At 32.8% G+C, this 23,258-nt stretch overlaps 1 protein-coding gene across 2 annotated transcripts in view; it reads left to right on the forward strand.

Moving 5' to 3' along the window:
* Positions 1–22,922, forward strand: part of LOC126968027 (zwei Ig domain protein zig-8-like) — a 63,946-nt gene extending 41,024 nt beyond the window's left edge. For both annotated transcript variants that reach the window (XM_050812810.1, XM_050812811.1), the window contains 4 exons: positions 8,429–8,639; positions 10,633–10,760; positions 16,073–16,241; positions 22,405–22,922. In XM_050812810.1, coding sequence (XP_050668767.1) covers positions 8,429–8,639; positions 10,633–10,760; positions 16,073–16,241; positions 22,405–22,517 — 621 coding nt within the window. In that variant the 3' untranslated portion in view covers positions 22,518–22,922. The remainder of the gene's footprint in view (positions 1–8,428; positions 8,640–10,632; positions 10,761–16,072; positions 16,242–22,404) is intronic.
* Positions 22,923–23,258: the final 336 nt, after the last annotated feature.

Below are 23,258 nucleotides of genomic sequence, written 5' to 3' on the forward strand. Positions count from 1 at the left end.
ATCAAATCTCAGAAACTTCCAATGTTTAATGTTCTTTGTTGTTCATTTTTTTAATGTAAATATGGAACGAGACGAGCAGGACGTTCAGCTGATGGTAATTGATACGCCCTGCCCATTACCATTGTAGCGGCACTGCATTCAGTGCCGCTCAGAATTATTTAAAAACCCAAAAATTCTGAGTGGCACTACAACTGCGCTCGTCACCTTGAGACATAAGATGTTACGTCTCATTTGCTCATTAATTACATTAGCTACGGCGCCCTTCAGACCGACACACAGTAATGTTTACACATTACTGCTTCACGGCCGAAATAAGCACCGTTGTGGTACCCATAATCTAGCCGGTATCCTGTGCTAAGGAGCCTCCCACTGGTCAATGATATTGTTCTTCTTTACTAAGGAATAATACGAGCTGTATTGACAAATAATGGACAAAGATTTACTACCACTACAAACACTATTAAATGGTCCACCACGTTACTGGATGGTAATTTTGGTACATTGGTACAATATCAGTAGATTTTAATTTGAAGAAAAACGATTTTCATAATAACAGCACTTATGTATAATAATTTATAAGAATAGCAAAATGCCAAACCGAATCCTATTTAGAAATATTTTCTCATCGTTTCAAAATACAAAGGTAAACTCTTTATTAGCCAACTTCTTGACATAACTCTCAAAGACACCTGGGACCGATTTCACAATGGCACTCTCCCGTCTTTTATTACTTCAGTTATACTATGTTTTCACTCGGGTATGACGTACTTTAAAGCCATTATAAAAAGCTTTAGTGCATCATAGTAAAGTTGTATAGGTTCTTTGAAAGACTTTTTATTTGCTTAGCGCTAAATGTGTGATTGATTTTTTTTAAAGGAAGATAAGAACAAACGAGTTTTTACTGATGGTAAGTGGACAGAGGAATCACAGGAGCGTTGACGGCCTTTTAGGTGGTTGAGATGAGAGTTGAGATTTGAAGACCCAGTATTCCGATATATTATAGCCTAGGTCCTATAGAATCATTAAGAGAAAAATTAAAAGAAATAAAGATTTTGACTGTTGCTTCTCAATATATTCTTGATAATGTTCTATATGTTCATAAGCACATTGAGGAATTTGCTAGAAACTGTGACAATCATAATGTTAACACGAGGACCAAACACATACTTGTTATGCCTTAGTATGCATCGATATACAGTCTATAAGTGATTTTTGGTATTTGAATGGGATGTATATTACAAATCTAGCTCATTTCAACCTATAAGAGGATAAGAGAAGAATATAAATATATCTATCATTTCCCACTTAAACGTTAGCTGCATTTTAACGTTATACTGAGTATACACTATTAATTATTTTCTGAAATTAAAATTTTATATTATTATTTCTTCTAGCTTAACTAAATGATGATTAGTTAAGTTTGATGATAATTAATGATGTAGTCTTAGCCTGAGCGTGTTAAATATATGTTATTAAATTTAGAACCCAATATCCAACCTCAAATTTTACCAAATCATATCATACAAAAAGGTCTACATGGACACATACTCCGATGATAAATCCCTTTTGAGGTGGTTATTATAGCGATCATATTTATAGCTTCACCAACAAACCCCATAAAACCATCTCCTCTGATGTTCAAAACGTCGTTATTTCGAAGCATCAATATAACGCCGTCAATTCTTTGTTAACAGACTATTAAATATCATAATATATACTGTGGGTAAAGTAATAAACAGTCATAACGATAGATTGCCTCTATTGTACAGTTATTGAGCATCTCCCGGCGGTAAGCATTGATGTAGCGATAAATTTCTAACCTTTTTATTGTGGAATCAGCTTTTACATGAAAAAGGTGGCTTGTTACTTTTTTGATCGTGTTAATTATGATACATGGCTGTGTATACAAATACTAAAAAAATAGTAATCATTCTGTACGTCATGGTTAACGAAAAGGTTTATTGTATTTAATTGAAAACCTTGGAGACATTTTTAAGTGCAATTTTGATTGTACTATGAATCAAATCAAATTTAAACTAATTTAAATATGTGGAAGTGAAGGGCATGGCATGAATATTAAACTAAAAAACAATCCCACTTTTTTATCCTAGCTAATACAACGCTTTGGAGACTGTTAAAGTTACTTAATGAGAAAAAATCAAACAATCCAATGCCGCTCAGAAACTTCATAAGTCTTAGCATCATGGTAATTTGACATAATATCTTATCTAATGTCTCATTAACCCATTATTCTCACTAGCTACGGTGTCCTTCAAATCGGAAACATGTCAGTGCTTGCATATTATTACTTACTTTTACTACACGGCAGGACCCTCAGTCATCTTCCAGTTCTAACGAGTCTCCCACTATGAAATTCAATAGGATATATTATCACTTACTGAAAGTCAAAAACTACCACCCATTCGAAAAGGTATGCCTCAAACCGGAGAAGAAAGGGCGCAAGAAACTCAGCGTTCTTCTTTTTTTTTTCATAAAAATATGGATGCAATGTATAATCCATTCCCAATCTGTGGTATCATTAAGACAGTCATTTATTTTATTTTAATTTAGTAACCTTTACCACACAGTCGTTTTCTACCAATTCTTTAGATAACGTAATAATTTTGTTTTGAATATTTTCTGGGATCTTGTTGTAAAAGCAACCACAAAAGACTAACTCGACTAAGCCGAGTACAAGACTTATTATAAGTTTACGTCTGGTCCTGGTGTTAACATTATTCACTTATGTGCATACATAACATTATCAAGAATATATTGAGAGATAATTACTGTTAAGATGTTTATTTCTTTAATATTACCTACATATATATAATGCACCAGTGCTCGTAACTTTACTCACGTAGTTCACGTAGTTCACGTAAGTTCGGTATATTATTTCAATTAACTCAACCCTATTCTTTGTGAGGCGATAAAATAATCACTAAATCACCGGTGCAAGCCGCCTTAAGCCGCCTAAGACAGAAATTCCCTTAAATATATTTTGTTGTTATCGATTTCTTAAGTGCAGTTTTTTTTTAATATTTAATGTACATACATGGCAAGTTTTCAACTTTTTTATATGTATAGATAAATATACACGACATTTTTTCCTACAAATTCAAATTCAATTTGAGCTAAATTGAGAAATATCAAGTTTTATTTATTTTTAAGCCAAATTGAAACAATACTTTGCTCTTTGCCTCATTCCAATTATTCTTAGATAATGATATTAGTCAATAAATAAATATCTAACTATTTTTACGACAAAGTATTTTAACAAAAAATACCTGTTAAGGATTTCTGGACTGGATTCTGGACTTCGGAAAAGTTGAGCTTTAATGGGAAGAAGTGGCTAGAATTCATGCCGCACCATTTTACATTTCTGTAAGTAAAAGAAAAAGAAATGATTAATCATACAAAAATACTCAAAAGAATAAGGATTGCAATTCGCATACACTATAAATAAGTAAGGGTATTATTACATTTTATATCTTTCAGATTTAATGTACAACAATATCGTAGATAAAATAATATCACGCTTCACTACTTTAAGCTTCACCCTCCTCAATCTAAGCCGGGTCGTTAAGTTCTTACTGATGTAATTTAAGTTAGTGACCCTTTGGCCCCGACTTTGCTCTTCGATCATTTGGTTCGAAATTGTCACCCCATTATGGATCTTCGACTGGTGAGTTAATAGCGGCTCCGTGATGAGAAGTAAGGATTATTACTATACGCCATTCTTGTAAATTACTTTGTAATTGTTTAATCGGGTTGTTTTTATTAAACTGTGAAAAATCGATTATTCTTCTTTATTTATAAGGAAGTATTGTAGAAGTGTTTCTTTTTATAGGATGTCATACTGTGCGTGGATATTATTTAATGACGTTCTAATATTAGTAAGAATTTTAACGATAGCAATTTTCATTTGAATTGTTGTGTTTTATTTAACATACAATGTTTTTAACTTAACGAAATAGCCTTAATTAAGGTAGACCATGATTAATATATACGTCAATTTAATGGATTCACTTATGATGATGTGATATATAACTAAAAAAAATATAGAATACTACAATAAAAGCAGGTTATACAACTTAGGCAAAAGGCAAATACTTACATGTTTTTTAATAATAAAAAATATACTTAAATTGAAAACACACATAACAAGAATAATTATCTCCTAAATATAATAAAAGGCATAAAAGGCATTTATTTTCTCAAAATTGATTCCTTTAGAATTCTTTTTGATGTCATTTCTTATACTACTAGATACTACTACCGCTTCGGAAACAAATGGCGCTCTGAGAGAGATGAAGCGGCGCAAGAAACTCTCCCAGCATTCTTTTTTTTGCGCTCTTTTCAATAAAAATATACAATATTGTACAGTCATTTCTATCGCTATAAAATAATCACAATCTAGTCCCAGGCTATCCGATCATTTAGATATTCAGCAGTGGAGTAATAGGATTTACGACAGAGCCATTTTTTTATAAAACATTTAAATTTATTTATAGATAATGCCTGAACAGTGGCTGGGACTTTATTATAGAAGTGTATACATTAACCATTAAAGCTATTATGTATCTTATGAAGCTTACTAGAATTAGTTACAAGCAATCCCTTATTTCTAGTGTTATAATAATGAAAATCACTATTAAGAGCAAAAAGGTGACGATTTTTGTGAACATATATTAAATTTTCATAAATGTACTGGCAATGAACAGACATAATATTTATTTCTTTAAATTTTTCTTTGAGAGACTGTCTATAACCAAGCTGATATATAGCACGAACAGCTCTCTTTTGCCGTGCAAACACTATATCAATGTCAGCAGCATGACCCCATAGTAATATACCGTACGTCATGATGCTGTCAAAATAACTAAAGTACACTAATCTAGCGGTCGCAACATTCGTGTACTCTCTAATTTTTCTAACAGCATATGCCGCAGAGCCGAGTCTATCTGCTAGATGGGTAATATGTGGACCCCACTGAAGCTTTTTATCTAACGTGATACCCAAGAAGACCGTAGTGTCCACAAGTTCCAATTTCTGGTCATTTATAAGTACGTTGGTTTGTACCTCCGCTGTGTTTGGTGTAATGAAGCGTAAACATTTTGTTTTTTTACTGTTTAAGTGCAGATTATTCATCTCACACCAACGCACTATTTTTGAGAGTGCATTGCTTACCTGGTCATCAATATCCGCACGTCGCTTCACTTTAAAAATAAGTGAAGTATCATCAGCAAACAATACAATCTCATGGCTATCATCTACCACAAACGGTAGATCGTTAATATATATAAGAAACAAGAAAGGACCGAGCATAGAACCCTGTGGAACACCTATTCGCACAGGTTTACCCGAAGACCGTTTGCCATTTACATCGACTATCTGAACTCTTTCGCTTAAATATGATTTTCACAGATTAGGGCTCTATTTTTCACTCCATAATGCTTTAGTTTTAGGAGTAAAGTTTCATGGTGGACGCAGTCAAATGCTTTTGACAAATCACAAAAAATACCCAATGCATCCTGTGACTCTTCCCAGGCGTCAAAGATGTGCTCAATGAGTCTAGTACCCGCATTAATTGTTGATAAGCCCCTAGCGAAACCAAACTGATTTTTGTTCATTAATTTACAAAAATGCATTTGTAGCTGTTGAAGCAAAACTTTTTCAAAAATTTTACTAAAAACAGGCAGCACTGAAATAGGTCTGAAATTAGCAGAGTCAAAAGAACTGCCCGATTTAAACAAAGGTATAACTTTGCTGTATTTCATGAGGTCAGGGAACACACCCTCATCTATGCATTCATTAAATATTATTGCTAATTCAGGTGCTATAATGTCAAGTATGTATTTTACAATATTAGTCGAATGGCCTCATAGGTCTTCTGTATTTTTTAGGTTAATTAATTTGAAGATTTTTATTATATCGCTACCTGTAACATACTTAAATTTCAAATCAGTGGAAGATACTGGTACGTGTAATTTAAGCATATCATATGCTGCTTTTGGCGAAGAGTTATCGGGATTTCGGAGAAGTATATATCAAATTCATTTGCAATTTCTATTTCCGAATTTATAACGCGATTATTAATATTTAAACAGATAGAGGTGTTACGGCAATTCGATCTACCAGTTTCATTGTTAATTACACTCCAAGTCGCTTTTACTTTATTATTACTGTTTTTAATTTTATCTGCAATGAAACGTGTTTTCGCTTCATGACAAACTACTTTAAAGAGCTTGGAGTATTTTTTTACATATATTTTAAATTCTTCACTATTATTGTAATGTTTCTCATAATAAAGGTCATATAAGCGTTTACGACTTTTGTGTATACCCATTGTTGCCCAATCATTAAAACAATGTTTATTGTTTACTGTCACCGTTACTCGAGTAAAAATCCTGTCAAATTCCTCACAGAAGGAATTGAAGACTAAGTTATAGTGAAAATTAGCAGTTTCACCACAGTGTCAAAATGGTATCGTATTTACCAAATTATTTCTAAACCTCTCAAGACGGCTACCCGTAACTGGTATAATCGTCACCTTTTTTGGTCTGACATTGTCCAATCTTGTATTTACTTTTATAAGTTGCCCACTATGGTCGGACTGAAGATTATTAATGATGAGTTTACTAGTAATAGTAACATATTCTGTAAAAATATTATCTAAACAGGTTGCTGTTGTAGAAGTGATTCTAGTAGGTTCCCAAAATACATTGAACAAATTAAAACTTTGAAATAAATTTTTAAGGCTAGTACAATTGGCCGAAGGTTCAAGCAAGTTTATATTAAAATCTCCACACACTATAATTGTCTTGCTAGTTTTGCTAAATTTTGATAGTACCTCCTCCATTCTATGTTGGAATTGTTCATATGATGCAGTTGGGGGGCGGTATACACTCACAATAATAAATTGCTCTAGTTCTATACAAGCTATTTCAATTAGTTGTTCTATAGAGAGATTAACAATACCTCTTCTATTTTTACATTTTAATCTATTATTAATAATAATTAGGGAACCTCCATGTATTGCCCTATTTCTACAAAACGAACTGACTACTTTATGTTCTCTAAACCTAAACTGGAGCTGATGACTCTTACGCCAATGTTCTGTAATACATAATATATCTATATTACAGCAGCTCAAAAACAGTTCAATTTCTAATTCCTTACTTGAGATACCTTGTATATTCTGGTGAACAATATTTATGAGCTTTATATTATGATTATCTATAGCAGTAACATTTATATTTGGTGAATGTTGCCTATTTTGTATGATATTGCAAGAGTTGTCCTCCCTTGTCAAATAACTTAATTTAAATTAATTGAAGAAAAATCTTCATTGTTATATTTTTGTACATTAGTACTAATACATTCCCCAATAGAGGCTTGTATATCGATTATTTTACAATTTTGCCCAATAGAGGCATGTTTATTAAATAATACTACAGAGGAAGTAGTTTGTTGACTAAGACTATAAGCTACTAAAGTAGCCAGCTGTCGCTTAACTCTAAATGGTAGGTATAGGTTACCATTGGTTATTTTCAGTTTATAATTAATGAATTTATTTGTGTCAAATAAAATTAAATTTTCATTGTTGTGGAATGTCGCATTATACAAAGTTGTATTTAATTTAAATATTTTTCTATTTTGCTCCTGTGTCAAATCCGAGGAGTATGGAAATGTACACATCATCACTTTAGATTTTGTGTTATTGGAAATATTTATTAATTTTTCTATATTTTTAATTAGGTCCTTATTTCTAATATTATGAGAGTTATTACCAAACAGTATACCTATGATCGTTTTTTCTTTTAGATTTATTTTTGGTATAGAATTTATGAGGTTATTGAAAGTTATATTGGGTTTACATATATTTATCAACTCACAATTCTTTGCAACTGCATTATTTAATAAAGGTCCAAACCCTTGGCCAATTTTGTCTGAAAATAATATAAACCTACTTGATGCACTTGTATCCATACTTTGACTAGTTTTTAATGGGGATACACTTAGGTCTTGATAATTTTCTAATGAATATAACATATAACAATAGCATAAGCCAGAACTGATACACATTTTGTAATACATCAATTATTATAAGCACGTAAAAATAAGCCAAATCTCTGCAGCTAACTGGTGCAGACTGTTTAAAGCTAGACGTTGACAACTACAAAGACTATTAGAAAACACATCTCTACAGTCATTTATAATTACTAAATCAAATGACCGAGATAATCTTTATCTATACTATGGTTGTAAGATTTTTTTTAAATATCATAGGTAACAAACATTCATTGCACCCAATTCTGAAATAATTAAATTTTTATATTGTTGTGTTTTGTTTGTTAGCAATGTTACAGATTTATTTTCAGATAATTGCAAAAGTTAAATGATTTTTAAACAGATATTTTTATAGGTGTCATGGGTACGTCACCGGGATATCCACCTGCTGACAGTGGGTCGGTACACGTACACGTCGGATCAGCGCTTCGAGGCACAACACAAGCCCCGCTCTGAGGAGTGGGCGCTGCGGATTAGAAGTCCGCAGCGGCGAGACTCAGGACAATATGAGTGTCAGATCTCTACCACGCCGCCTGTCGGTCACGCCGTGTACCTTAATATAGTAGGTAAGTATATCTGAAGAGTGGATTCTTTAGGTCTAAGTTGAAAGGTACAATTTAGATGTCAGGGATATCTGTAGATTCGATGCTGCAATGATGCAGTCCTTAATAATGTCTACATTGGTAATATGATTTTATGATTATTTATGCCACAATGTAGCGCGGGTGCTGTTAAAGATATAATATTTATCGAGACTGGCTATAAATCTTGTAACAAGTAAAAATCACGATTATTTTTTAGGACATAGTGAAATTATATATTATGTATTTATTTATTGAAGTGTCAGCAATAAATATAAAATATTCTATTTGGAAGACTATCTTTGTCTTTAATGCAAGCATTTAGACCCGATTTCACACTCTAGGACGATTAGAATACTTTGAACTAAGTTTACGCCTGTAAACAAGATTACAAATTCAATTTGGATTTCGTCAACACAAACTAAACGCAGTTATAGCCTAAACGCATTTAAGTACTGACCGTCGAATTTTGGACGTATTTACATATTTGATCGCATTCTAGACCTGTCACTGTCGTTATCGTAATATAAACATTGAGTTTTATTAATCTCAGTTTGAAGTGTGATTGGTGAAATCGGGCTCAATCTGTCTTGCCAAGAATGGTTGGATTATCGGACTATTTCCAAGGGAAATTTAGTCACTGCTGTTCTAGACATTCCTTAAGCAACTCGATGGTGATGTGTTACGTTGATAAAGCCATGTTTTCTAAAATTAACCATAAAGAAAGAGAATCCTTGTGACACCTTGAAATGACACTACCTACGAAAACTTTCGACCACTTGTTGACAGCTTTTTGGAAGCTATCAGCATACACTTTGTCATTATACTTTAGTATTCTTAAGTTTTTCCATCACTGAAGAGGATGTTTCTGTACTTTCACCTGTACTTAGACATCATTTTGATCGAAACACTCCCTTTACCTCCAGGGATTGATTTAGGATACCATATTCTGTATGTATATCCATGATAAGGGGCAAGCTCTCAAGCTCAGCAAGTAGGTCTTCTTTGATGATTCGCAAAAGAATATATTTTTTTCCTTTATAGAATTTCAGCTAATTCTGACTTTAACAGCATTAACATTCCTTTTAGTTTTAACAACATCCAATTTTTTACGGTCTTTGATAGAGGATATGTTGGTATTTCTATCGATAGAGTACGATAAACGAACATTGGCCATAAACGTAGCTTTTAAAGTGACATTAAAATGACCAACGGCTCCATACCCACTTTCTGTTAGGCAGCCACTGCAATTCTGTGTTCTTTATATTATTAAATCACACCACATTTCATTGTTGTGATTTAATACTAACCTATCAAAAATGTATGATATGGCGAGATTTTTATGATATTGAACGCGTTTCTGCAATAAAATATTGTTGTTTTTAGTTTATATAATATATAGTTTATAGTGTCTGTATACAACATGTATGGCCAATCTAGCTTTAAATATTATACTATTCGTATGAACTCTTTATACTTGATGAATTTTTTAATTTTTTATTCATAACAAAATATCTTCAACGCTATGTTGAATTACTGTACTCTATTACTATTAAATAATACAAAATATCTAAGTGCTGAATTAAGGCAATAGAAAATAAATGCATATTAATGTTGCTTCATAGTTGAAATATTGATATTTCATGTACAAATTTAAAAAAAATACAATAAGCGCGCGAGTTTAATGCAGTCGGGGCCTGAAGTAAAAAGCGGGAATATCTCCTCCATGAGAGCAATGCACCAAGCAAAAATGACGAGAAATGTTTTAGACATGTGTGTTGAAGATAAGCAGAACAAAAATTTTAGACTAAAGTATTAACTTAACATTATGGAAAAATTATCGTATTTTTGTAAAATGCTAAACTTGAAGCGTTGTTGTCACACTCATGATTATGGTCATTACATTATAATTACGTCACAGCACTACCACATGTGCAGATCATCCAGATTAAGTCTTAATTATCTTCATTGTTCACAGAGCCTGAAACTGAGATTCTTGGTGGTCCGGACTTGTTCATATACGCTGGATCGACAATAAATCTGACATGCATAGTCAGACATACTCCTGAACCACCTAGTACCATAAACTGGAGTCACAGAGGAAAGGTAATAATATATGTGACAAGAAAGAAATTAAATTTGTAACCGAAATTTATGAACGATGCTGGACTTGAACCCGCGACTTCTCGGATTCCGTCCGAGCGCTCTTTCCAACTGAGCCAACCGTTCGAAATCTATTTTACAGTTGATAAACTGTTTAACCCCAAAAATTGAATATAAGGAAATTCCCTTGTTATGTCGCTCTTTCAAATTTGAAATTAAGTTCATAAATTTTGGTTACAAATTGAATTTGTATAATGAATCCCAGGTGTGAGGGTTATCACTTTAACCACTTTAAAATAACAAATTGTTTAGATGTGTCAATATTTTATCAATGTTTTTATTAGATAGTTTAGATCCCCATATAATTATGAAACACAATTGAATATTTATGAAAATATATTTTTTAAACACACATTAAACTGTTGTCTGGTTAACGCCTAGAGTGACGTCATAGCTCATAACAGCATTGGATGAAAATCACATTTAGGGCCACTTCTTTACTTCCTTCATTCTGAACTAAGGCGCCCCTTTCAAATATTTGTATATACCAGAATTTTTGGGGCATTTAAAAATATTTTTTTTTATATCATCAAAAATATTGAATTAAGAATTATTTTATAACATAATATATTAAAAAAATTGTAATTAAATCCAATGCGCTCTAAGTAATATCTATCACAAATATTTAAATGGCTGTCAAATCTTAAGAGAACTTTATCTGATTATTTTTCTCATTTGCATGATATTCATTCGTTATAGTTAAATTGTTACTCGGAGTATACGGGCTTTGGGAAATTGAGCCTGAGGAAATAGTAAAATTTTATTGATATTTTATTCAAATCAAATATGAATTACTTATGAATGTCCAAAGTTATACAAATTGTATTTTATAACTAAATTTAAATTTACGCCCAAAAATTTAACACTTTCGTTAACCTTGATACCTTTATTACTGTTGTGATAACACTTAAGCCTCGTACAAAAAAATCACATTAAACCGTAAGTAGCAAGATAAGAGTGCTCAGCTGAATTTAACGTGTGTTTCAAAAGGTTTAAGTCATTAGACCCTTACGTGATTTCTGTAACCATTTTCATTTTAAAAACAGGTCCGGAATCTAAGGGCTGTGAAACACGGAAATACTTTTGTAATTTTTATTCCTAAGTAAACTTATTATTACCAATTTTGGTAAAATTGTTCATTAAATTGTAATTCTTTGCAAGAAATAAAAGGATTTTTTTATTTTTATATATTCGAAAATTTTTAAATTTCATTAAATAGCATTAATTTAACAACAAAAAGCAGGATTATTCAAAAGGAAAGCCAAATAATAAATGGTTATTATTATATTTGAATTTAAGTGGACTGTATATTGAAGGAGGCTGTAGAACCAAACAGCTAGATGCAATGTGGAATTTTAGGAAAATTCGGAAATGGACGTACAGACATGGCCGACAAAATGGCCGTTCGCTGCTCTGACACAAGCCTTACAAAATCACAACTCATTGATGGTTCAATAATTAAGTTTTAAAGTAACCGGTTTGGCGCAATGTATGTACACAATAAATAGCGGGCTATCTATTATTACTAAAATTGATTTTAATTCACAATTAATAACAGTCAGCCAGTTGGACTAAGCTGCTCATACAAATTAAGTTTGAAAACAAAATTTATTAGCGATGTGGGACTCGAACCCGCGACCTCTCGCGTTCCGTGCGAGAGCTATTCCAACCGAGCCAAAGTTGATAAATCTTGTATGTCGTGTTCAACTCTTAGATTGTGTGTTCATCTATAGGATCTTCTTTACAGCTGTTGATAACGAGTCCCGCATCATTCATAAATTTTGTTTTCAAATTTAATTTGTATAATTAATCCCAGGTGTGAGGGTTATCACTTAAAAAAATAAAAAACAAATTGCTAAGCTGCTTAGTTTTTGAATAAAGAATTGGAACACATTGACAAATGCACTTTGGTCAGGGATTCTAAGTCTACGATTACTATTACAGCCTATGTTGCCTTTTCCTATTACATATTATATTTAACAGATCCGTTTATTTTACACAAAACTTAAGTGGCTAGCAATCTCTTCCATGTTTGTTTACGTTAACTCACTTAACAAAAAGCTAATAAGCAAACTACACAAAAGCGCAGTTTCAATTTGATCGCACAATGTTAGTTTTAATTATTTTGTTTGTGGCTTGTTAATTGCTTCGTGTAGTCAACAAATAGTGTAGCGTAGACGCAAATGAGTTTTAAAACTATTTAAGTGTTTGCCTCAGTGACTCTCAACTTTGATCATTAGTCTCCATTAATCTTATGTATGTTTTCGATTGATGGAGTTTGGAATACGTCTTTGTAGATGCTTATAATAATAATAATCATCATAACATCTATTTAATTATAAATATTAAGAAAATAATTAAAAAAATATGTGTGTACTACTTACTGATTGTGTATTTACTTTAAAAACTCAATATTAATACCGGTGGAAGCTGATTTGAGAATTTTCAAGGATCAACATGCATGAAATATATGTACATGGGTAGAAATACTTAACCGTAATCATAAAATATAAATTTAAAATTAAAATAAATCAGAAATTTTCAAACAATTTAACTATATATAATAATATTATAAAACTTAATCTTGAGCATTATTACATTAGCGCTACGCACCTACGAGTTCTGAATGGCTACGTGGCTACGTGGGGCAAGAACCTGTCAGTGTCTACGCTAGCGCGTTGCTACTACATTAGTTACATATCATAATCAGCCGGAAGACTTCTCGGAGATCGAAAATCTCCACGACCATCGGTCCTGCGCTGCCGTGTTCCGGCGATCGAATCCGGTGCGTTGGGCTATGTTGGTGACTTTGGTTCTACTATGGATCTCCTATTGCTGATTCGATCTCGCAGGGAAAATCTGAGATTAGCCTACTCCATTGCCCTCTGAGCGACTATGAGCTTTCTCATCAGGGCCATAGTTAGCGACCACATGTGCGTACCGTAAGTCATCACTGGCAACACACACTGTTTGAAAATCTTCGTCTTCAGATACTGTTGGATTCGACGAGTGACGTCTTTCACGAAATTAGACCTGCCAACCTGGATCGTTTATCCAAGGTAAGTACGGTAAGGTTCAAGACGTACTCGTCAACAATTTTGAGAGTACAGTTCAGTTTCAGAAATCATCGTCCGGGGACTGAAGGCCCATTTGACGTCTAACATAAATCGCTTTGAAAATTAAGTCTGAGATTTGTCCGGAATTAGGATTACCGAGTCCTTACCCTGTCTTCGGACCTCAGAGAACCCATCGTAGACAACATCCCATCGTAATCTGCTCAAAGCATCCTCAAGTTCCTCAAACTTCTCGTCAGTCCGCAGTGTCTTGACATTGTATTTATTGCCAGGCCCAGTGGTCTTCATTTGTGGTAGCGCTGCCACACGCGGAGATTCTTAGCACCCCCTGCCCCGTCACTTATGTGGCTGCTACCGTGGCCACCACGAGCGGGGCCGCCGGAGGACTGGGGGCCACAGTCTTATATTGTCTATCGTGTTTTTTGGGGGGTTTTGCCATAATCGCCATGCTTGGCAGGTGGGCTGGCGATCGCAGTTGATGGTGGTGGTACTGTCGCCAATCCACCCTCGGGAGGAGATGTGGTGGTGCTATTCTAGTGCGATACATTACTTACACGTTGTTATGAAATGATATTAAGGAAAATTGATTTATATGGGTGAATTATAAATTTTTTTTTGGTTACTGCTAAGTAGCTCATCCATGCGTTCATTTAATGTCACCATTGTGGCTCCACGCTGTATTTAGACACAATTGTAAGCAAAATGATCACAAAACTGTAACGTGTTCTATATTTTTTTACATGTATGTACTTTAATATATTTGCGTGTTGTAAAATTCTTTCTGTTAGAAATAAGGTTACTTAGTATATATGCATTGTGTTGTTGTTATAAATTAAAACAAACGGAGTATCTATTAAAACTTTCTCTGTTCTCCAGCAAAATATTTTTTTCAATTCATAAGTAAAAATAATTAAAAACTATTTAAATTTGTAGTAGTATACCTACCTTCATATAATTTTTTTTTCGAATGGATCTTGAACAGTGAGACATACATACAGCATAGAGTCGACTATTAGATTCGAAACTCGACCTAGCTGTACGCTAAGGGGAAATGAACAAAGGCATTAAAATATAATAGACAGCTATATAACAACCATGCACATATAATATGTACAGTTTAGGTTTCGTCTGTTAAAAAAGTTTTTGGATTAGAATATAAAAATGTATATCTATGTGGTAGCTTATTCTAACACTCCTAGCACAATGCTTATATTTGATGTAAAACTTTATTGATGCGACAGTTCATCAGTTATGTAAACCTATGTTGTTTATAAAGTCTCTTTCGATATACACTTTAGTTCATTCTTAGATTTTTCTAATAACAACCAGACTCTATTCCACATCGAATGACACCTCATTCATATTATTCCGGGACTGTTGAAAAATGTTTAATATAAAAGCACTTATTGCCTATAGTCTAGTCTAAAGTTAAAAGTCGAGTACATTCAGTTCAAAAGCACTATTGAAATTAATGAAGTCCCCATTAGTCTTTGTATTGAAGTCATACTCTTACTTCACCTAACAGATTTTAATTACGAGCTCCAAGCTGTAGTGCCAACGTGTTCAATTTGTTTCATATGAAACAGTCTTGTTTACAATATTTTTGTATTATGCATTGATAAAATTATGTTTAATACATTTTTTAACTAAATCACCATTAATTGTTAAAAAGAACACTATTATAATATTTAAACGATTTAATCTCATGAAATAGATAATGAAATTTTAAATTGTGTGTAATCAAACACGGAATAATATTGCTATATAACTGAATGACTTTCTGCTCTAATAGATAACAGTATATTACTGCCAAGACTCAACTTTGTCATTCTACTATTCATTGTGTATATATCACAGATATATTGTCAAAGTCGTGATATTATAATCAAACGTAGATTGTCAACCGACTTCATTTCTAATAATTTAACGGCCTGAGTGACATTGTAATGCGTGCACGCAACTAACATTTTGACACAAGTATTATATATATTATAAACAATATCAAATAAATAATTTACAGTAAATGTAAAACGGTATTATGTATAAAAACCTTTAAATAAATAAATAAATAAAATTATGTCCTTTTGTGTAATAATATTTTGCATATACATAGTTTGATTAAAACAGTAGTATCTTGAATGTTAAAGTGTTAAAATGCTTAAAGTATTTCTTTTTTCGCAGACAATAAACTTCGATTCTACACGTGGTGGCATCTCCCTTGTGACAGAGAAGGGAACACATAGCAGTAGCAGGCTCCTTGTTCAAGCAGCGAGAACTTCAGACGCCGGCGCTTATCAGTGTGTCCCTGATAATGCTCTCACAGCCTCAGTTCGAGTCCACGTTTTAACTGGTAACGAAAAAGAAAATTAAGAACGTGATATTAAGGAGATATTAATACAAACATAACCAATAGTCAATGTTCCAATTATCTGGATTTTTGTATGGAATGAATGAATGAAATGATAAAATATTTTGATGGCTCCAATATCAATCGGCATCTAAAATATCACGTGCAGCAACAAATTATACAGATTGTAATTTAGGAATAACCACATAGGTCACACTTAACGAGTGTGACCTATGTGGTTATTCCTAAAATACCCTATTAAAATAAGGAAACTAAAACCTTTCTACTAATCTCATGCGAAATGGCAAAATTTTGGATAATTCGTTTGATTTTTTAAAATTCGTTTTAAGGTTTTTGATATCTGCAATAGTTACGGAGTAATTGCCACGTCACACTTAAAGATCGCAATCTGTATACGACGTTATAAATATTATCATTATTAATATAAAGTTTTAAATACGGCCACGTAGAACATGAATGAAATAATTTATTTATAAAGTACGAAACAACGTACGTAAATTAAGGTTTATTCAGGTAAGTACGTGTTCTTTTAAACAATGCCCTGTTTTATAGATTCGGGAATCGGAATTCTTTCAAGTTGATTTCCCATGAGTAAAGTTCAATAATGTGAAGAGATGGCGGAGTGGGCGATATAAAATAACACGTATTTTTAAAACATTGTCTTTCCTATCAATACACTGTTTTTAAGAATCCTGCAGATTAAATTGTCAAAAAAATTGTAGGATGAATTGATTTCGTATGTAAACCCCGAGTAAAGCACAACTTGGCTTACATGGAAATATTAAATATACCATGATAGTATGTGTATATTAGTAATTTATTGATTAAATCTACCGCATTCTATCACGGGGAGTGTTCCAAAGAGCTGTCTGACCTGATTCATGCCGCCGAATTTCACCTCCGCATGATACGCTACAAATTAGGATATCATCCCCACCAACTGGATGTGTGGCGTTCCTCCACAGTTCAAGGAACTTCTTCCCTGAACAACTAAGTTGTGGAATGAAGTTCCTTGTGCGGTGTTTATTTATTTATTTACAATTAGGTACAATAACAGACAACAAGATAAAATTATCATCTAATAACAATTACAGCATATTTTTATGATACTGAGATCCAATTAAAATTGTACACATCATTCACCAAATACAGTAAAAAAATAATAAGTGGACACAACAGAAATTACATTACAATCAAATTTAAGTTAAACATTAAATTATATTACGAACACTACATTTCCAGGGCGGAATGACATGGGTACCGTAATATAGAAAATTGTCCAAATCACGAAAAAAATTTATTCCATTCGAGCAATGTCTGGCGAATACGGAGGGTGACTCGTGCTGGATGAAGTCCACACAATGTTGCAGCATTTGACCTGACATTGCATTTTTCGCTTACGGTTATCCAATATTCCTTTATTTCGTTATCGATTCAACAGGCACTACAAGTTTCAACACGCGTTTCTTTCTGCAGATCAGTGAAATCATGAGGCATCCATTTTACATATTTATTTATTTTATTGATTTGACGCTAATTAGTCAATATTGTTGGTAAAGTTACGTTAAACCATGCCACTAATGCCTGGGTAGTTTGGCTTAGATCGGATTCCACCATCTCTTTCAATTTATTCACCTGGGTGGTCTTCCACGTGGTTCGTTCTTCAAATAAAGGTTTCCATCACGAAAGCGTTTAAAACAAAATCGCACGGTGCATTCATTAGCAGTCTCCTCTCCAAACACAACATTGATATTGTGAGCTGTTTCTGCCGCGTTTGTTCCGCATCGGAACTCGTATTCAAAAATCACTCAAATTTTCGAAGTATCCACCTTTCTTGTCTAAGCTGCATAAAAAAAAAACAACTTAAATACGATAATCAAAAATATCAATATCATAAATAATAGAATGTTGCACATTTAAAAAAAAACTACATAGGGACTATGTGAAAAAAGTTTCACTCAAAAATCTAAAACCATGAAGGTTCTATGTCAATTCGAAGCATATATAAATATAAAATGGCAATTTCATACTATAACCCCTATTACTATATGCTTTGATGACTATATGCCATCTTGTAGCGTAGTGATATGATCCCGTTGGTGAATAAATATGAGAAGTTCTAATCAAAAAAACACAACACGTACCTTTTGCAGTCCTATGTTGATGTTAACTTGATACTGATTAAAGAATTTTGAAGATACCAAAGCAGTGCTGCATGGTGGATGTCTTCTCCCTCCCTCTGGATGGGCGTGTAAATGGGAAGAAGAGTAGACGCCTTGGTTATAACATGACTTTAATAATTTATTGTTAAATTAATAATATGATGTCTTGATACGTGATGAATGAATGACCGTCGCTGAAGCATTGTTGGACACGGAGAGCTGCGCCCGCACCTGCCCGCGCGCCCTGCGCCTCTCCGCGCTAACCGGTTCAAGACTTGAACACCCTCCTTCTCGTTTTTGCTAAGTGGCTAAGGATGTGTGTGGTCTAGTGTTATCGTGATGAAAGTCTACGTATCTTCAATTAAACAATTCCGGCTGCTTGCTTTCATATCTTTGCTCTCATATCCTTGCTTTAATCTCTCCTTCTTCTGCTTGGCAGTAAAACTTATAATGAACCCTTCCATTCATATACAGCATCTCCTTATTTCGAATTAACTATAGTTTTTTTGTTTTAGTCTGTGGAGCGTGGCCAACGACCACGACGTTTTTAGGACGTTATTTTCATAGGTGATCTATTGTTTATCATCAGATATCAATATTATCAAAAACGGTTTGATTTTATTACATCACCATTAGGAGTCGCTAATGAGTACACGCTTCACGAGGTTTTTCAGTCAACTCGTACTCAACATTACGAGCTTGTTGTACACCTAGATTTATTCAAATAGTTCAAAACTGTTTTGTGGTCAACTCCCAGATCTTAAGCAATGTCGTTACTTGTGAATGGCATTCATTTTGTAACAGGGCAACTAGAGCGATGAGTATGTTTGACAACAAAATGCACGTATTGAAAACACTTAAACGAACTTCGTGCTATTCTTACTGACATTGCATCAGATAAACGGCACAAATTTTGTCCGCAGCTTGCGCTGCATTTTTCTGTAATAAGGTTTTAAAATATGAATATGAATTTCTTCAAAAAGAAAGATATCTGGAAAAACACTTTACTAATCCGTTTCTTTTTCTTATCTTTTGATTCATTTTTATGAATAGCCAACTATAATCAAAAACATTTTATTGTAAGATTATACATACTATGTGCGAAAAGAGTTTTCTCCCGAACTTATATGTTGCTTGCCAAAATTTATGCACGATGCGGGACTTGAACCCGCGCCTCTCGTGTTCCATCCGAGAGCTAATACAAACTGAGCCAACTGTTCGAGTGTCGCACTGACAGTTAATCTTGGTTTGTCTTGTTCAACTCTCAAATTCACAACTATCGCAAAAAAAAAACACGGTTATATGTGTAACGTACACACAAAATAAATTTCAACATAATGATTCTGTACGTTTATTGTGATGTGTTACGACATAGATCATTATCAGGGACAGATATTACAGAAAAAAAATAAGCCCAGATGCAGTCACTGCTAGTCTGGTCACTTCTACTGCATTATAGACGATAATAAAATGAAAAAGCATTTAACTGAATGTTGCTATTATATTGAAGCATTTGATTCTCCAACTCAAGCTGAAATATGCAACCCGCTTTTCAATGCTTTAATAGTTGTACGGTACTCGTTGTACGGTCGATTTGAAATTTGTTTGTTGAAACCGTCATATTTTTCGCTTGAATGGTTCTCAAATCTGCATCTTATGGACTAGTATTTTATATTAATAGACTCTACGGGTGTTGAATTCCCAGCTTATTGAAATATTTCATACATTTTGGAAGATGATTATCATTAGCTTTAGCTTCTCTTTAAAGAGTCTAATCAAGGTAATATCATAAAATTATTCCTTTGTGTCCTAGGGCTTGGTTTTTCTGTTAGAGTATTGGTCACAAATATTTAATTCAATAATGCAATAATGTGTTGCTTTAAATAATAGGGAAGAGTTCCATTTAAGGAGTTTAATCTTTTCATTGTCTTGGATGTCAAACATGGACTTTCACGAATGAAATAAAACAAAAAAATAGAATGAAACAGAAAGCAATAGAAAGAAACATATTAAAAATAAGAAAAATTTAAAAGATAAGAAATGTTCTGATCAGACAATGAACAAAATCAAAAGATGCACCCATTGAAACTAAAATGGCAAAGTTCCGGTCATATATCACAACTCACAGACAAGAGATGGACGATACAGACAACGAAAGGGATGGAAAGGGTCGATGGGCATTATAAAAGTTGGAAGACCGTGTAAGAGGTGGGCTGATGATGTAATGGAATACGCTGGAAAAGACTGGCTGACATTGGACAAAGTCCGTATAGTATGAAAGAAAATGGAGATAGCCTTCACCCAAAGAGGGGCCCATACTTTTAATTAATTCATTAATTATTATTAAATAAACAAAAACTTACTAACATAAAACTTTTTCACGTATTAAATTCTTATAAGGCTTAAGTTAAGGTTACTAACAATAATATTATAAGATTTTATATTTTTAAATTTAATTTAATTATGCAATTTTGTATGGTAATAATTTTTTTTTTATTTTACTATTATTAGAGATCTAAAACTGAAGACTATTGTTCCTATTTCTAGCAAGGGTAAATAAAAAGTAAGCCTGTTAAATTACTATGAGTTAGCCTACACCAATGTATTTTTAGTTGTATGGCATAAAGATTAAGTTAGTTATTAAGTTCTGGTAAAGCATGTAAACTAAAAGGATTGATGAAATGAAAGAAAACATCATTAGATTACATTTTAAATTCATGAACATTTTCACTGCGTGTGGTAATAAGTTTCATATCAATATGTTCAAACTCCGCAGCGAGAATTCAACTAAAGCGCATCGCTCACTCAATTTGAAGTTTCAAACTTGGTTTATTTGATTTGAAAGAGCATTCCGAATGATTTAAATTTGATTTCAAAGCTCACGTAAGCATAATATATTCCCAAAGCTCGTGACGCGAATAGCATTTAAATGGCGGAACGTGATTTTTTTAAACATAAAATTCGTACCGTCAATAAAATCATAAAGCAATTTATCATTTGTAACATTGGACGTGAATTTGTGAAATATAGAGACATGTTGTTTAATTGCTGAAGCAAAAATAACTTTACTAGATTTTTTCGTTAGAAAATCTAGCGTTTATTTCAATTTAAATTTTATACTTTGTTGAGGCGTATGTTGTATAGTCGTTTGTCTTTATTGGATGCTACGATTAATGACAATAATACCATACTGTATTAATTGTAAATGATACGCTACGTTAAATTATTTTAATGTTAGAACTTTTCGTTTATCGGAAACGGTATAGAACAATAAAATTATATGCAGACTTGTTTTTTTTATGGAAGAGGAGGACAAACGTACGTACTGCCGGCCTTTTGGAAATATGTACGCGCTTTTTTTCAAGGGGGAGACAGAAAGTGGGAGACTTTGTATTGTCCTGGAAACACCGTACAAGAAAGCTCATTCCACAACTTTGTAGTACGTGGAAGAGTAATGTGGTCCTAGGACTCTGACATTTTATTTAACTTATACCTGCGTTATTTTATAATTTAAATAAAGTTTGTTGTTATTACTCTCAGTTATAATATAATTTTCAATTTCATTAACTTTGTTAAAAAAAATGAAATTAACGTCCGCCTATTGTATCAGATACACTCAGAACATTTTATAGTTAGCTTCTGTTTTTAAATAACAGAAACTGCATCATTAAACTATAGAGCGTTATTTCTATCCAAAAATAATTTAAGTTGCTCTCAAGTTACGTCCATAGAAGTTTTAAGCTGGATTCAGTGCATGACAGGCGTCAGCGCTGACTGTTGGTCGAGCGTAGCGCAACGTAGCTGTGCGCGCGTAGCAGTTCATCGGTGCTGTACTGAACACGATCATAATAATATGTTTTCATTGTTAAAACTACGCTTGACCGACGTCAGCGCTGACCGTCGGTCGAGCACTAAATGCAGCCTATCTTCAACATTTTCAGTATCATGATGAAATACAATGTAATTGTTATATTTGTTGACAGGAGAAACACCAGCTGCCATGCAAGGGAGTGCGCAGTGGATGAGATGTTTCGGTTTCCCCGCAATTGTTAGTTTTATCAATATCGGATTGTACGTATGTAAATATCTACTGTAATCTTAAGATTATCAAATAAATGTAAATGAATAATAATTAATTATTATAATGAATTTTAAAATATAAATATGTAATTGAATAAACTATATCAAAATAATATATTAACTGTGGAATTTTGATTTCTTCTTATTTTTATTTTTATCCCTAAGTTTAATTTACAACTTTAATTAAATTGCTTATGACAATTATATGTGACTTATGTTTTGTTCTCAAGCGCATATTTATTATCATATGTCAACGTATTAATATCGAGTGACATTTGGGAAATTAATTATCCCGAGCGTAAATTAATTCCTTTTTTGGTTGTTAATTAAATAAAGTAAAACTTTATTTAAAAAATTATGGGATATCATATTTATATATCATATCTTGGTAGATATGATATATTTTATTGTTGTTAATTTTAATTTAGGATAGTTTCTGTGATTTATGTTTTAGATGTTTTAAGCAATGCTTTGCTTATATGTGGTTAACCATTTCATAGTTATAATTATTATGACAAATAATCCCTTAATTTTAAGTTATACTTGTAAGTTATTTTACATTCTTATATTCTTATTACTTTGCAGGAGAGTACGTATATTTGCTCAGGAATATTAACATATTTGATAATCATACTGTTATTGTGTTTTTCTGAATACTTATATAATTTTTATTTTTGAGATATTAATATGACAATTGGGTTAGGAAAAGTCAGGTTAATGTTATAAAGGAAATAATTTAATTCCTATTGAATAAGTT

The sequence above is a fragment of the Leptidea sinapis genome, chromosome 14, assembly GCF_905404315.1.
Source record: "Leptidea sinapis chromosome 14, ilLepSina1.1, whole genome shotgun sequence".
Taxonomy (NCBI): domain Eukaryota; kingdom Metazoa; phylum Arthropoda; class Insecta; order Lepidoptera; family Pieridae; genus Leptidea; species Leptidea sinapis.